The sequence below is a fragment of the Carassius auratus genome, chromosome 32, assembly GCF_003368295.1.
Source record: "Carassius auratus strain Wakin chromosome 32, ASM336829v1, whole genome shotgun sequence".
Classification (NCBI taxonomy): Eukaryota; Metazoa; Chordata; class Actinopteri; order Cypriniformes; family Cyprinidae; genus Carassius; species Carassius auratus.
This window is the reverse complement of record NC_039274.1, coordinates 8,898,101-8,916,695: the sequence shown is the minus strand read 5'-3', so window position 1 is coordinate 8,916,695 and position 18,595 is coordinate 8,898,101. Positions and strand designations below refer to the sequence as shown.

At 37.8% G+C, this 18,595-nt stretch overlaps 1 protein-coding gene across 2 annotated transcripts in view; it reads right to left on the bottom strand.

Moving 5' to 3' along the window:
• Positions 1 to 18,595, bottom strand: part of LOC113051537 (protein FAM189A1-like) — a 94,897-nt gene that overhangs the window by 46,572 nt on the left and 29,730 nt on the right. For both annotated transcript variants that reach the window (XM_026215384.1, XM_026215385.1), the window contains exon 2: positions 10,023 to 10,079. In XM_026215384.1, the coding sequence (XP_026071169.1) occupies positions 10,023 to 10,079 (57 nt within the window). The remainder of the gene's footprint in view (positions 1 to 10,022; positions 10,080 to 18,595) is intronic.

Here is an 18,595-nt window from a genome sequence, read left to right as displayed (position 1 = left end):
AAGACCAAATGTATCCGTCATTGTTCATATTATTATAGTTGTTTATAGTTATCATTCGTGGTTTGAGCAGGCCTTTACTCCTTTCAAACAAAACTACGTCAGAAGTTTGGGAGCCTGCAATAATCCGTTTATACCTATTTTAAAGAATAATTTGTGTGAATGTACATTCTCATTTGGATAGCAAACCGGTCCATCAAAATGCAGGAAGAGGTAAAATCTCAACTGATTGGTTATAATGTCAAAAAATTCAAACTTTAGTATTGTCCAGCTCTAATCTGCTAAATGTGACTATAAGGCATGAAAAAATGAAGATATTAAGATATTATAAATCAATCAATCAGTCATGGGAGACATACTTTAGCCATCAGAAACACTTTTTGCAGAAGTTAGAAAATGTTCTACAACAAAAATGTTCACTCGTGTATTTGCTGTAGTACACCATAAACCGGATGGTGACCATAATGAATCTGAAGTAAGATTCTGTGGTTGGAAGATTCACAATTGTGTTGAGTCCCATCTGGACTGGAGCTCTCCTGAGACACTACAACCAGACAGGAGGACTGAGGTTACACCGCTGTACCGTAAATACAGCTGACACACTCATTTACTGCAGCCATCACTGCTGTTCTCTGTAGGCAATCAGACACACATGCCTCTCAGTGACAACGTTATTTCTTAATGAAAAAAAAAAGATCTTTCACTGAAAGAACCCACCAGATGTAACCCTCCACCCTCAGAGAAAAACAGCAATTTCTTTTGTCTCTTAAAATTGATCAATTCCCAACCAGTTAATAACCATAAAAGATATATTAAATAGCCAAGTGTCCTAAAGTCTAAAGCCAAGCCTGAGGTTTTCTGTTTAATGTGGGAGCTAAACCAAACAAGAGCTAATGAATACAGCTTAGCTTAAAGACACTGTGCTTGACTGCAGAACAAGGCCACTCTACTGTGCTGCCACACTGAGACAGGTCTAATACAATACCCACACGCACAGCTAGCCAAAAGTCCTGCACTTATATGACACAATAAATCTGTGTGAAAAACAAATGACACTTCACTTCCACCAGGAAACTCCCAGCACTATTCACCCGTCAATCTTCCACTGAAACTCCTCCCCCTGTGTCCGAGGTTCTTCCTGCAGCCATGGCAGCTGGGGGAGAGAGGCATCTGTACCGCTGGTTCAAACTGCTAATTACCTCATTTTACTAGTAATTAGCTGATTAAAATAGGCATTTAAGACCAGTGTCAGGGCTTCCGGAAACCACACGTTATAGAGATAGGAAGACAGCTGCCAGCTGGAAAAGACAGGGAAAGACTGATTGAAGCAGAGAAGAATACAAGATGTGCTTTTTGCGCATACAGAGTGGTAAGATCCGGGGTAATTGACTGTTAAATGATCAAAATTGGAGCCAACTGTGAGTCAGATGTCAAATAATTCAGGAAGTACATACAAGCCTCCTCATCCCTTCTGAATCTATAAAGGGATGACAATTACCACAATGCTGCAAAATGCTGAACTGAAAAGGGTTTGCAAAAACGTTGCTTTTTAAAATACTACAATTGCTGAAATCCCCAAATAGGCGATAAATGAAAAAATAGGAACAGGTGTTTTTGGTTTTTGAGTAATTCCGTTTTAAGTCAATGACTAATTGGAGCAACACAAATAATGTAGATAGCATTTCAGGATAGTTTTAAATAAAATGTATCCAAATACTTTTTATATCATAGCAGTTATGTGGGTAGTAACCAATTATGGTTCCTTATCCCTAAATATTAAACATCACATTAAATATCAATATCATTATCAAGGCTTTAGAACCTTTTTTCTTTTTCAAAGAGGGCATTAAAAATTAATAAAATTAATACAAAAATAACTAGATTTGTATAGGTCGACAATTTGGAAACTGCCAATATTTTTGGAATGTACACTCTCAAAAAAAAAAAGAGTTACAAAATCTGCCACTGGGGTAGTACCTCCAGTATACCAGGGCTTGAATTTTGGCATGGTATTGTACATAATTGTGCATACTGTCCTGGACCATGTGTAAGTTATTGCTCAACAAAATTATCCCATAGTACCACAAAGAGTTGACGCTTTCAAACTTCTGCAAGAATCTTCAACATCGAATTATATAAATTGTAAAAACACAAATACACTGAGTGAGAATACGTGTAGCCGAAATGACTGTCATTTTTAATATGTCATACAACAGTTACAATAGAAATCCATGGTAAATGTTCATATGTTCACACTGCTGTCTAAGTGTGATAAGAGAATCTCATCAAAATGACATCCTTCTAACATCAACATTAATAGCGGCTCAGAGCAGACCCTCCACTTGGCCTGGTTATCCCACCCTCCTCACCTCTCCATGTTACCCCCTGTCCTTCCACTGGTCACTGCTTCTCAAAAGCTCCCTGAGGTGCTGCTGTGCTAAACCAACCCTGACAAAGCCTCACATGCTACCATGATAGAAAGATGCTCAGAGCATTAATCTCCAAATCACAATTTTGAGGCATTTTTCAGCTGCCAGCTTTACCGATAGAGAAGCAAAGATACACTAAAGCCCCATAAGCTCTTGCCTCCAGCTGGACTCTACATTATGAATGCTCTTGACTTCCTGCTGCAGGGTTGCCTTGGAGATGAGGACAAATCTGCACCGGGCACACATTCAAATGCTTCCTCTGAAGCAGAAAAAGAGAGAAAATATTTTCTCTTGACACTCTCACGTTCACGTGCTGCACTTGTATGAATAAGATGGTAAGAGAAAGGCACTTAATTTCTGGTTAAGATGAATAAACAAAGAACAGGAAACATGTTGGCAGATTCCAGCACTGCTGCTTTCCATCAAACGAAAGGTGGTAAAATATTGTTTAAACTGCAGAACAGTACTAAGAAAGATATTAGAGTGATATATAGTATAAGTTATAACACAGTGAATCTGAAGTGCAGGGTGAAAAAAATACTTGGTGTCAACATGTATCACCAATCATATCAGAATATCAGAATGTACTCTACATGTTTACAGCACTGGGCAAACAACAATCTCTTTGAGTGCAAGCTTGTGAGTAACATACACACAAACACTATATTTTGTATTAAATATACATTTTCCTGTAGTTGAGATAAATCATGTTGTTGTAAGAGCCTCAAATGTCCCTTGATAGGCATATTGCAGATATGAGGAAAAACCCGAAAACTCAATACACCATAGTAACATTTCAAGGTTTTGTGATCCAGTTTCAAAATCATTTTTTAGCGCATCATTTTATTTATAATATAATATTTAGAAATGAAAGATATTTTGCTTAAAAAACTACAAAAATAATACAAAAAAGACAGATAATTATAAATAGTACAAATACAAACTAATTTTCTTTCATTAAATTGATAAAAATCGACAGTACATGTTAAAAATGTTTGTATCAAATAAATCATGCTCTTTTGAACTTCTATTCATCAAAGAATCCTGACATAAAATGTATCATGTTTTCCACAATGAATAAAGAAATAAATTAACCTGTTAATTGTCACTCATGTTTTTGAAGATAGACATGAATGTGCATGATTCAAACATACATTTTTATAATTCATGACTGAAAACATTTTGTAACATGATTTTGATGTGCCATTTACATGGTAATGCAATGTCTGATTTTAAAATGGGTTTTGAAGGATGAATTTTGAGATTTTGTGTTTTCAAGTGATATATAACTTCTGATGATTTCTAAAATGTGATAGAGAAAAAGTCAACGAGGAAGTCTTTTTTTTTTAAACAAAGTTCAAAGCTCCTTTTGTAATGTAGATTTCTGAGGGTGCACTCTTGTCATAAATTCATCTATTACTTTTCCTACATCATTTTTAACAAACAATATTGGTAAAATATATATTTGGGAGTCTTAGACCTTTCCAACGATATATAGTTTGTCAAGATTAGATTAGATTTGATTGTAATATAGTATAGTCAACGTAGGCGTCCCTAATACGGGACGGGGTGACATTTAACAGGTTAAAAGAAAACACCAGTGACAGATTTCACCACTGAAAATAAGACATGTTTTTAATACGGACCAAATCAGCATATTAGAATGATGTCTGAATTATCATGTGAAACTGAAGACTGGAGTGACGGCTGCTGAAAATCCAGCTTTGCCATCACAGGGTTTTTCAAATATATTCACATTGCAAACAGCTCTTTTAAAGTGTAATAATAATGTTTTACAATACTATTGCTTTTACTGTAATTTTATTACATAAATGCAACATGGCTTAACATGAAAGATTTATTTGGTAATGCGAATTAGATATGAATTTGAACAACACTTATATTTTTGTAAATGTCCAGGGTTGTGTTGCCTACAACAGTTTGAAAACTGATGTTGTACACACTCATTGATGACAAAACAATCCTGAACTGCAGCAATACACTGACAGACAGAGAGAGCAGAGAGAAGCCAGAGAAAGAGTGTCTCAGAAACTGAACAAACTCACTCTACCAGGAAACACACCACTCCTGGGACATATATGCAAACAAAAACACACACACACACACATACACACGCACTCACACACACACACACTCACACACTCTCTGGCAGCGCTCCGTAGAACTCATCCTTACAACAACCCCAAACACTATAAAATATTAACTCAGGACCTCAGGTTCAGTTCTCAAAACATCTGAAACAATATCAGACTCAAATAAAAAAGAGATTACTGAATCCCCAAGTCTCATACTGACAGGTAAAATTCTCAAAACAAAAAACCCAGACTAACAATCAGAAAAAAAGCAAACAATTTTCAGCCTATAGTTAACGTGACCAGCAGGAGGGAGGCAGCTTACACTCCATGCGTGCCCTTGAGAAAGACTGGGGGAAATATTAAAGGAATGTTTAGGAGTACAGAATATGTGTGGCGCAGGGTAAATATCATAAGGGTCAGGAGGAGTTGAGAGCGATTGAGGCCGATCTGAAAGTAATATCACAGCAGTCTCCAAGTGGCTCATAGGCATCAGATTAATCACATGGTACTCAGAGAGAAGCACATATGCAGCTGGAATCTGTCAGTGGAAAGGTTAATGAATGCAAAAGCAGAGAGGAACATGGGAAAAACACCACCGAAAAAGTCATTTCACAATATGCATGCTCCATGTTCCTCCCAGCAGTCAGTATAGGCATATAAACGTACATACGTTCAATATCATTGACCTTATATTAAACAGAACTGGCCTCACATGATCTTTCATGGCTTCTTGATGTAACCCTACACTGCACTGTATCAGAGGGAGACTAGATTTATTATCTCCTGTAATCCTATGTTAGGAAATTCATGCTTTGAATTCTCTAAAGCACATTTGTGTGTCCTGCTTCTATGCTCATACCAGCAAAAAAAGCAGAGTGAGGATGATTTACACATTACTTTTAATATGATTTTTTTTTTTTTTTACAAAACTGCTGCAGTTCAGCTTTGTAAAATAATAACTTTCACATCCAACAATCAAACAAGTAAGAAAACAAACAAAAACTGTACTTGTGAGGAGTATTAGATGATGGCACATACATTTAATTGCAGGATAAAAAAGCATGCACAATTAAATAAACAATATATCCATAAATTACAACAAACACGTGGCTACTGACATTTACCTAGGGGTGTAAAAAAAAAATTGGGGGTGTATAATGTATCAATGTTTTGTAATGTCAAAGAAAATGTTTTAAAAAGGCATTGTTTAAAATGTATAATACTATAATACTATAAACTATAATACTCAACTCAAATGTAATATAATGTATTTTTTTTAGATAGTAGATGCATTAAAATAGCATATATTTTGCCCCTTCATTACTTTGGTGTGTTTAGCATACTTCATGAAAATGAACCATACCAAAGGACATTGTGACTAAATTTCACAATTCACCAAACACTTAGAGGAAAACGCACACATATACATCCCTGATGAAAACTAATAATTGATGAGGAGCAGAGCTAGGCCTCTCGAAATGCTTTCAGTCCCAGTAGTGCATCATTCTTACCCTCCAAACACACAAAATGAATCTAAAACGGATACAAACAAGCTTTAATAATTCATGAACCGGGATCCAGGATCATTTTAACCACAGTTTTTAGGAGATCATTATTTTCGCAGATCCGTGCAAAGTCATAGATCCAAAGGGCTGCTTTGCTGATAACAGGCTCGTCAATATCACTACACACTACTGGGCTGCATACATGAGAACGGGTGTCCATCAATGTCCTTTCAAGTTCATTCAACCTGTATTTCAGTCAAGGTCATCTTTTCATAGGTGTGTGAAATGTCTACTGTCCTGCTGTGCATTACTGTGTTGAAGATGAGACTGTTTAATAAACCTCAGTCCATGTGAATACTGTGCTCTCCTGCCATCTTCGTTTCTGCAATAAATGAATGTGGCTACTCACCCCTCTCTGTCAGACACCTTTAAAAGCTGATTAATTCCCCCCTCCGCTAGGTATGCAGGAAGAGAGCATCATCAATCTTTCTCTGCCTTGACAGCTTTCAACTGTGCCACGCACGGGACTGAATGGACAGAGTCCTATTGATAACTCAATCATCATCGCTGGCCCATGTGAATGGAAACACTTGCCCCCATGAGGAAAGACTGTGGAATTCACCGGCTGATTGGCAATCCCCTGAGATCTACAGGGCCAGGTTCAATGACAGTCTCTGAGTCTGAAGTCAAGAGAGAGCACCCCGGACGGCACAGTTGTCAGTTCTGTACACTTCTTTGCTTTCAATGCTGTAACAGGCTACAGCTGAGAGGGATTCCTCTCAAATCAGCCAGTCTCGAACCCTTTACAAGATCTGTCCATCAGACCACTTGGACTGCAAGACACCATATGTGTGCAGAGTGTTTATTTTACTTCGATTCATTAACAGCAGAGACAATTTAGTCAAATGCCCTGGCGTTTTGAAGTTAAGCACAGAATATGAGGACGACTTCCAGAAAACGTTAATCAACTAATGAGACGCTGATCTCCCCAGAACAACAGTCCAGAGATGAGAAATATGACATTATGTGACCACTATACAAATAATACAAAAGGTATCAGATAAAGGGCCCTATCTTGCACCCAGCGCAATTGACTTTGTACACCGACGCATGTGTCATTCCTATTTTGCACCCGCGCAAAGCGCGCTTTTCCCTCCACAGAAGCACGTCGCTAAACTAGTGAATGAACTTGCGCTCCCTGGGCGGATCAGCGCAAAAAAAGAGGCGTGTTCCGGCGCAAACAATCCCTGGTGCTATTTTGCTGTTCCATTAAACAATTGCGCCACTGACCAGAAAAAACCTAGTCTAAAGTCAGTGGCGCGTTGCGCGCTGTTCATTATGCTATTTTAAGGGCGCATGTTTGACCTTAATGTATATAGCGTGCACAACGCGCATACACTTTGCTCATATAATCTACACAGATTTTTATTAAGATTCATAAATTGTTACACTAAAAAAATATTAACACATGAGATGACGGAAATCATTGTGGTGTGCCACGAAGATGTGAAAAAATAGGCATAAATCTTGCTTACAAATTATTCAGGCTAATTGTAGTAATTAAGGATCAGACCTGTTTGCCCAATAGTGGCAATACATATATGTATAAGGACATCTGACAAATTGGTTTGTCCGTCAAGAACCAGGAAAAAAAATCGATGAAACAGTTGTGGCTATTTCCTCCCACGCCTGTTTAACCGACGCTATTTTGGGTGGGTTTCTTCCATCCCCATACAACACAATTTCTCTGTCTTTCACTGCTCTTACAAGAACATCAGTCTCCTCGGCTGTGAACCGCTCCTGGCGTGCGCCTGGTAAATACGCCATAATAATAGCAATCCATAATGGAACTTGCGCACCTGCTTTTAAAGGGAATGTTGGATGACGCTCTGATTGGTTTATTTCACGTTACGCCCAAACCACACCTATGAATAATGAAGCTACTTCAGACCCACCCATTTTAGATTTGCGCCGGGCGCAAGAGCCATTTATCCCGCCGGGAAAATAGCAACAGCGCCGAGACCCGCCCACAAACTTACTTGCGCTTCGCGCTTTGACACTTGCGTTTCAGATCGTTTAAATAGGGCCCAAAATGAGTTAAATAAGATAAAATATAAAGAGCATAATCATCAGGCTTAAAAGAACAAGTCAGGACAACAGTAAAACATGCCACATCGAAATAGGGAAAACATCGACATTGTTAAATTTTCAGTTTAAGCATTATTGCTAAATCTCAGATTGTTAATAACAATAATGCATCACATCTGAGCAGAGTTAATATTTTGCTTCCACCCATAGTAAACACTTCAGTGATACAAGAAGCAGACAAGCATGTTCAGAGCAGCGTTGGCTGTTTTGATGATGTGAAAAATTAAGCAAAGGTTAGTTAATGGGAGAGTTAACTGAAAAATAAAACATCTGTCATCATTTATTCACCCCTCGTGTAATTCCTTTCTTTTTTACATAAAATGAAAAAAGGGACACTGTGAAAATGAGATGTTTAGTATATAGTTCATGCTGTTCTTTTCCATTCAGTGACAGTGAATGAGGAGCTTTCCACTGTGACATATGGACCACTGATTTGATTTATTTCGATTTTTTTTGGTCGTCCTTCACTTTCATTGAATGGAAAAGAGCAGTGTCATCATCCTGCCTAACATCTTCTTTTGTGGTCTCCGGAAGACAGAACATTTTTTAGAATTACATGAGGGTGAGTAAATGACGACAGAATATTTTTGGCTGAACTATCCCTTTAACGTACATAGCTTTGTCTGCCATTGCGTGAACCACTTAGAGCAATTGTTTGTGTATGCATTTGTCTTATGCATGTGATTTTGTGTCAGGGTATGAATTTAACAACATCCCACCTTTTTTGCAATCTGTAAACTTGTGCATTCTCCATTAATGCTCCCTCCGGAGCCAGCCGATCCCACAGAACAAGAGGCATGAAAAATTCAGCCAGCGTGCCCAATCCCTGCTGCAATTATGCATGAGCAGAACGGCTGGCTGAACAAAGCAAAACCCAATACATAAACTTTACATTCCATTCCCATTCCACTGACTGCCAGGCTGGATCTGTGCATGCTCAGCTTAGACGTTCACACCGTCTACAGAGCACTACATGACAGGCAATCAGAAGCCCTCCAGCTCCTTCCTGATAATGCTCGCTGTGATAATGCCCAAGCATCACACAACCGAACAAATCCACAGCTAAATACAGACGGGCAGAGGGCAAAGAGGAAAATAAGCCTATATGTGCATGTCATGTACTGATAACAGTCTATATAATTAATGGGAGAAAGAAATAACTAAAGACTTTGTGCTTTCGAAAATAAAACTGAACATATAAATAACTTAGAAATCCCAAAAGTATAACAATACATTCACAGCTGGGGGTTAATTAACAATTATTTAAGAATTAAATGAGGATGCACAATATAACTATTATTGGACAATATTAGATATATTAGATTTTTTGGTATGTGATTGTAAATGTATTTGATTCTACGTGTTAATTTCCTCTACTTTTACATTTAGAATGCTTTTGCCATCATCTAATGCGGAGTTAAGGTTAATTTTTAAAAACGCTAACAATTTAATTAACACTGTTAAGTGTAATCTTTAGCTAATCTCAAAATGAATATCCATTCTTCATACTGTAAATAAATTATTTTCTAATTTTACATTTTTAGCAGTTTAATCATTTATTCAGACAAACTAATTTGAGTAAATATTAAAATTATTTCTGAAGGATGACGTGACACTGAAGACTGGAGTAATGGCTGCTCACAGCAATCACAGCAATAAACTGAACTAAATAGTAATAATGGATCATACTATTAGTGTTTTAACTGTATTTTTGATCAAATAAGTTCATCCTTGTTGAGCATGTTACTTGATGGTGTAATTATTGGCAATTAACATATCAACCAGAATTGTAATATTGTGCATGGGTGGAATAAATGCTTATTAATATACTATTATTTATTTCTTACCACCAAAGAAAGGGGCCTTTTCCATGACACCACTCCGATCAGTCCAGACAAAAGCACCTGAAACAAAAAGAAAACCGTTTAGGTTTCTGAGATTAAAGAACAGAGCTGCACGTTCAGCGCCAACACCATCAAGTCAAATCACTTCTCAAGCATTTAAGGAAAAAGAAGGAAGTGTGCTCCATCACATATGGCTTTATCAATATTTCATGTGCAGGTAATGATATGGTCATCAGGATGGCAGGGAGAATTCTGTGGATATGAATATGTTGAAAAAAAAATAGCGAAACATGAACAATTTTACATCCTCCCCAGTTCTTGTTCTTTCTTTCTTTCTGTTCTGTGTCTTTTTCTCCTTCACCCTTCATTAATCAGCAGCACTCCACTGAGTCTCTCTCTCTCATGCTCCTTCACCCTTTAACCGCTCAAGTCCAGCAGGCCTCTCTCCCTCATTCACACTTATTACCCATGGGACCTCAGCTCTGCGCTACAATCACAGTGCCATCTCACATAAACCAACAGGAGCAGAGCATTTAATCCAATATGCATTGGGAATGAAACGTTAGCAATGAAGCTGATGCTGTCTGTCAGCAGTTTAGAATGTAGATTCAGGTTATGAATAATGCTACAGATGGAATTAAAACACTTAGGTATATGCTCCATGTAGAAGGAGGTGAATGCTGAGTAGGGTGCATGCTGATTTATTCTCAGTCACTGAAATGTGTTTGCTGGCAAAAGAGAAGAAGAGATCAGTGAGACTGAAGAGTCGATTGAGCTGAAGATTACAGGATTATGCCATCGTGTGCAATCACACACAGCTATGGGATTAATAACCAACAAAATAAAGGAAAAACAAAGAAATCTGATCAATGTGTAATTCAGAAAGAAAATAAAAACAATTAAAAAACTATCAAAGAGAAACTTTTGTAAGGTATTGCTAAAGCATGATTTGGTCTGCTAATTGGTCTGGCCAAGTCTCCAAATAAAGAAATAAAGAAAAAAACAAACAAATAAAAATCAACATTATATTAGTGCAGCAATGAGAGCACACATAAAACAACACACATAAAACCCACTGTTTTTCCAGAAATTATGCATGGGCCAATGTTAAGACATTTCTTCAACACAAATATATATTCCTATAACAAGTATGACATGAGATTATGTTTTATGAGAGACAGAGAGTGTGTGTATGACAGATTTTCAGAGATGATGTGAGAAATGGTTCACATTGTATTTGCTCTCTTGAATTATTGATCCTCTTTCAGAAGCAATTGAGAGAGAGAAAACTACACCAAGAGTGAGGAAAAAGAGAAAGAGTCTGTCAAAGATAAGACTGAATGAGAGGAAAAGCCTGGCTGGTATATGTGTGGAAAGATCAGCGGCACAAAAGAGCTCACTGAAAGCAATTTTCAGACGTTTTTTTTCAAAACCAAATCCTATAGATACATCGCTTCTGTTACATGACAACTTTAATAATCTTTTCTTTATATATACATATATAGTTGTCATGTAACAGAAGCGATGTATCTATAGGATTTGGTTTTGAAAAAAAAAACGTCTGAAAATTGCTTTATTTTATATATTTCTGAATATTTTCTAGTTACAATGTCCAATCTCATGATGTAACTGAAGCTAAGGTATAATTTAAAGGGGTAATTTCATACGTTATATTGTATTATATTAATAATGTTAGTCATTTTTGTGGAAATTTTTGCTGATTTTCTTCTGATAGTTACATTTACATTTATGCATTTGGCAGACTATTTTATCCCAATGGACTTGCAATTACATTCAAGGTACACATTTAATCAGTTATTGTTTTCCCGGGGAATCGAACCGATGACCTTGGTGTTGCTAGCGCCATGCTCTACAGCAAGGCGCATTATAAATAATACAAGCCCTCCATCATGAACGGATACCCAAATATTTTTTATCTTTATCTGACTCAGGTTTTATAAAAATGTACATTCATGTACTGAGGAATGAGTCCGAAAGTTTGTCTGTGGTAAATGATAGCACACCACAGATACTGTCAGATACTGTCAGAAACACACACACACATTAAAGCGTGCTACCGCTTGAACCCTCCAACATCGTATGAATCCCCACTGACAACTTTCCCTTATTATTCTTAACTCTGTGTCTGAATTAGAGCTCCCTGTTGACTCTAAAAGTACATTTCTAGCACATCAGGAGAGCAGGTCAAGAGTTGGGATGCAGAGGGTCAAACTGTAATAGGACTCCATAGGTTTTTGGACAATGCATAGGAGGAGGATATAGTTTAGGACAGAAGTTATGCGGCTCAAGCTTTTTTGACTTTATTTGAGGAGAAGCGTGTTAAATGACGGTCATAAAACATTGGCAGCCATCAATCCCATATTCCCTAGTTCTCCAGAGGTGCAGCAGAGCACACATTATGCCCTGGGTGGGAAGTTTTGCTGGTGATTTTCTGCCTGTGCATTTTTTTTTTGGAAAGAACCAATGATAGCAAGCAATAATCAAAGAAGGATTTCACCCTCGGCTGCGCTCTCAACAGGATTAAGACGCACCACTCACCGACATTAGCCACTAAAGCCTTTTAGCTCAGTCAGCGGCGCTATGAGAGGAGAGAGAGCCCTCCAGTCAATTACCAGGGTACAGCTGCTCCCTCTAATATATGTGCATGTCATACAGCCCATATCGCAAACACCACAAATGACAACGTGACTCTAAGGACCGGGCTCAGCTCAAGTCCAGTCTGCTGAAACTAGACTATTAGGAAAAATCTGAGGGAGCACAAACTGTCAAACAGTGCTGGATCAAACACAGTGCGGTTTGAGAAATTGCTCTTGGCTGTCAAAATCAAGACTAAACTTGTAGTGGTTTGCATATTGAGTGTGTTGTGAGTGTGGTCTGCAGAGTGTGAGGGTGCAGTGGGCGACTGGCTGCTTGGAGGGTGCTCTCTAATCACACTGAACTGTTTGCACAGCAGTGATATACAGCAACTCCCCTCCACTAACACAGAAAGAGAGACTGAGAGATACTGCATTTGAACTGAAAACTACAGGATGAGCTCCGTTAACTAAGTTTTGTTGTAATTAAATACTTCTAAGATGTCGAAACATCCAGTTTTCTTGTTTGTGATTATAACATTATTTAAAGGTTCTAAAATCATTTCTTAGAAAGTTCATCAAGTACAAATAACATCATTAGGATGTTAGGGTTGTGTGAGACAGCAGGGAAAGCCCAAAACTCTCAATTTAAAAGTGGACTCGCACTTGAAAAATGATGGGTGACCAAACGATGATTGCTAGAAAGGGAGCAACTTAAATACAAAGACAGATCAGGATAATTAACTAAACACGGGTGATTGGAGGTAAACTAATGAGGCTAAATGAGATCAGGAGCATAACCAAATAAGGGCACACAGGAACTAAAACAAAACAGAAGACAATAAAACACAGAAACAAAGTGTCCATAACAACTAAAAGGGAAAGAGTGGGAATGATGATGTCAGAACTTTTTTATTCACCATTATAAGAACATCACATATTAATAAAGTTATAAGAACATAACTTTAAGATTATTTTTCATAGGTACATTTAATGGTCCATTAATTATTATCATTATCATCATTATTATTATTTTATTTTATTTTTTTTGGAGGAAGAAACATTGGGGAAAATGTATTAAGTTCCAAAGCCAACCAAACAAATGTGTTTGTTTTTGATTATTTAAAAACATCTGGCTCATAAGCATCATTTGTTTGGGATTTAACTGGACTCCAGCGGTCAAATTGTATGGATTTAATTTACTAAGATCAACCATAGTCATTCAGTCTGGAATCAGACTGCAGAACACTGGTCATGCTGTATTGTTTGGATCATTTAAAAGAACAGACTGATAGAGTAAGAGTAATTTGTTTGGAATCGGTTGGAATACAGGTCATGCTGTATGGTTCTGATACACAACAAAGGACTGACTCATACATGAGAGTCATCCATTCGGGAATCAAACTATACTGGTTGTGCGGTAAGGTTCTGAATCAGTAAAAAGATAAGAGTCATTCATTCAGGTGTTGCTGGACTTATTCATTTGAGGAACACTACATGTTGGGGTAAGTATGATTTAATTTCTTTTAAATATAATAATACATGGATGGATTCAATTGATAAAAGGTGACAGTAAAGATAATGTTATAAAAGATTTCTATTTCAAAACTTTTATTCATCAACAAATGTGATAATAATAAGAAATGTTACTTGAGCACCAAATTAGCATATTCAAATTATTTCTGAAGGACCATGTGATACTGTAGACAGAAGTAATAGCTGCTAAAAAAAATCAGCTTTGCCATTACAGAAATAAATCACATTTATTAAAAAGAAAAACAGTCAATTAAAATTGTATAAAATGTAACATTTTGAAATATTACTGTATTTCTGATTAAATAAATGCAGCCTCTGTGAGCAGAAGACACTTATTTCAAAAACGTTTAAATATCTTACAGACCCCCCCAAAAAAAGAAAAAAAATCGGATTGTGTGTGCAAAATTTTAATTATACATTAATAAATACACAGACATACGATTTCACTGAGTTCACCCAAGTTTAAAAGTCGGATATCAGCAATAAAATATGCTACAATGTTCAACATGCCCTTGATGGAAAGAACAAACAAAACTAGCTAACACTATTGGATGATCTTCCTGACTCAGCTCTGATAATCTACATGATCTGATTCTCTCTGAGACCGATGTTTTCATTTTACATGATACCCTGAGGGCACAAAAAACGATTCAGAAGCTGAGCATCCAGCACAAGAAAAGACCGACAGACAGAAGGCCGAAAATGATCAAATCAAAATGAGAGATCACAAGAACATGTCATGCACCACAATCTGTCCGATCACTTCTACTCAATAGACTCAGCTACACTCGGCTGTTTAGACAGCTGCTGCTTGCTACTATTGCTCCGGCTGCAGTAAGGACATCAGCAGGCCTCTGGTGATGGCAGCAGGATGGTCAAGTAAGTGAGAAGATTTCAACCGGCCTCATGTGTGGCTGAACTGAGATGCCCATGTCATGTGTTTGGAGAGAGTCCAAGATTTCTCTTTTTCTCCTGCTGGTTTGTGTGAGAAGCACACATGCTCTCCTGACATCATCATGGAGACCGTGGGGTTCAGTTGCTTCAATTAAGAAGGAAACTGTGCTTACATATATGTGTTTAGATATAAATAGATTGCATACTCCCACTGCCCGCAGCAATGCCTGCAAATGACTTCAAGGCATATTTCTCAAGCATAGCATCCCTCACACACATACTAATGAAGGCCTATCATCTTGATTTACATACATATTTATGAAGGTGTGTGCATACCTATGAAAGCATAAAGTATCATCCATACTCACATATGCACTTATGAAGGTTTATGGCTCATCACCTTACTATAAGGCTTGAATTGAGTTCAGTATGTAAAACATTTGGATGTATCCATAAATCTGATAATGATCATCAAGGCTAGGAGAGTGACTGAACGAAGGTCCTGGAATGAGGACACAACACACACTTACACATCACTCCCTGAAAGGGAGGGAAAGAGAGAGAGAGAAAAGAGGGATGGATGGGAACAGTGGTTCTGTTGCCGTGGAAACCCCTTTCTGGACACTTTCCAAGCTTTGTAATGATTTCCCATTTACCCCTCGGAGAGTGAAGTGACTCCTTCAATATCAACACGCAACACACACGACGCTGAACAGAGCTTCACTGTGAACCCCTGATCATACTCGTATGAACACATATAATCATACGGCATAAGAAAAAAAAAATGCTACTTTCGCAATTTTCACAGGAGACATTTCCCCATTGATTCTTGAATGTGACGGATGTGTAGTAAAGCGATTCTGCTCACACTCACTCTAGCAGCAGAGAACTGAAGTCAACCACTGACCGTATCACTGAGCTCCAGATTCAGAAGCTGAACTCGTGGGCAGCTTGTGCTGTGTCCCCTTTGAAGTGATGACCTGCACCTTGCTGCAGATTCGCTTCTGTCTAATAACATTACAGGACCACGGCTGTCCTTGTCGTAGCTGTAATCGTGTTAGGGGGGCACTCTTATCAGGTTAAACACATCTCTCTGGAACTGCTTGAACATGTCCTGAAAAGGCATATTTGTGCAGGTTACAGGGAAACTCGACTCAGGGTCGTGTGTCTGCATGTGTGAATATCTGCAGGGAGAAATATTGTGGATGTATGTGGTACTATACATAAGTAGAGCCAAGTATTGATATATTGAACTATTTCCTGATCCAATTTTGATTCACACGCTCTTGATTTATTTAAGTCAAAATGTCTGTTTAACATATATGAGAGAAATGCATTCTCCGCTAACACTATACATTATACATTGGTGCATTATGAAAATATTAATTTAGAGATTAACAATTATTTCTAAATAAACGGATTCTTTTATTCTGTAAGAATGCATTAAATTGAACGGAAATTGACAGTAAAGGCATCCGTAATGTTAGGAAACTATTTCAAATAATGCCATTTATTCAAAGGTTGTTCATCAAAAAAATAAAAATAATATTAAAGACACTCTTCATTAAGCAGCACAACCATTCGAGCACCAAATCAGCATATCTGAATGATTTCTGAAGGATCATGTGACGATGAAGACTGATGTAATGTCTGCTGAAAATTCAGATTTTCCATAACATGAATAAATTACCTTCTAAAATGTAAAACTGCTGTTTGAAATTGTAATAATATTTCACAATACTATTATTTTGTTGCCTTTTTGCTCAAATGCAGCCTTGCTGGGCACAAGAGACTTCTTTTAAAAATAAAAAATTGAGTGGTAGTGTACACTCACACACCTCTTTTTTCCCTCTATAGTGCAATTCTAACCAACTCTTCTAATAGGAATAGCAGTTTTTGAGAAGACAGTAATGGTGCACTACAGTGCTTTTTTTCTGAAACTCTTTTATTATGGATCCTAGAACACCCGTCTACTACAGATCCAAACCTGAGTGTTTATGGAGGAGACACATCCAACTTTGGGACACATCAGGGAGAAACGTGCACTCTTTTTTAATTAAATTGAACAATCCGGGGATTAAAAGAGTGTCAGTGTAAATCCGCTCCTGAAGATGGTGACATTAAACAACTCCAGATATATCTCATGGCAGGCGAGAAATCCTTCTGGATGGTTTCAAAGCAGCCAGATCACATGACTCGCTGTGTTCAATTTAGAAATTGCATTCTACTGTCACAGGCACACCTCGCAAATGAATGAAGCCGTACCTGTAAAATACGCTCCTGCGCCAGCAACAGAACATTGCCTTAATTAATCAGACTCAAGAGTCAACAGCACTGAAATATGTTTTTTGGATTAAAATGTGAAAACTAGATGAATGACGGGGAGAGGATTCCTTTGTTGGCTGGGTTGTGAATGTGTTTTTATGTAAAGACGGAGAGAGAGCACTTGTGTTTACACTGTGACCTCTCCATCATGTTGGCTGCAGCTCTTTTGGGGCTCTTGAGACACAGACTCCGCCGTCCTCAAACAGCTCTAAAGACACTGTTTATTCCAGCACTAACAACTGAACTCACAGGAGAAGGTCAAGCCCACTATGATCGGCTGAAATGTTTTTAATTTATTTTTTATCTCATTCAAAAAGCACTACACACAGACTAGTTGTTCTATCTCCATCATTCGCCTCCTCTTCCTCAAGTTCTCTCATTCCACAATCCATTATTCCCTGTCTAACATCTCACACGGTTCTGAGCTTAGAACAAACAGCTCATCCTCATTGCCATGGAAACAGTGGGACAACAGCAGGTTCCCTGGCGTTGCTGGGGGTTGGGCATCTCAATCATTCTCTCTCTCTCTCTCTCTCTCTCTCTCTCTCGCGGTTATTCACGTAACGTTCATCCACTTTCTGCACACAGATCCCCTCTGGAGACCCTGCCAGTATGCACACACACAGAATTCCTCCGATAACTACAACACCGCAGTAACCACAGAAACTGTGTCTGCTCTGACCACTGATTGTCTTTAAGAATGAATTGGTCAACCTCACTAAACATCTCAAGAACACAACCAGGTCACATTTCAACCAAAAATCACTAGGGGGTGTGGGGGGGATATATTTTGCACAAAGAACCTACAGTCCAAAAAAAGAAAAAATTCAGCAAGATTAGTTGTTTTACTTCAATAAAAGTTTGGAATTTTGTCATTTTTTTAAATGAAATATCAGAAAGATACATTTATTTCCACAGCTGCCTTTGCTCATATTTAACAAGGGTGCCAATATTAGTGGAGGGCACAGTACATATATATATATATAATATATATATATATATATATATATCAGTTGACATTGTCTCAGTAGACAACCCTGCCCCTATTTTAATAGGCCTCTCTTGTCCAGCTTTTTGAATAATTGCCGAGCAACAGAAATTGAGACAGCATTAGAAAAACAAAGCCAGCTGAAGCATCCCCCATTACTCCCTGTCTCCAGCTATTACAGCGTAACAGTCCCAAACTACAGTGGCATTAAGAGAGAAAAAGAGCTTTTCATCAGAGCA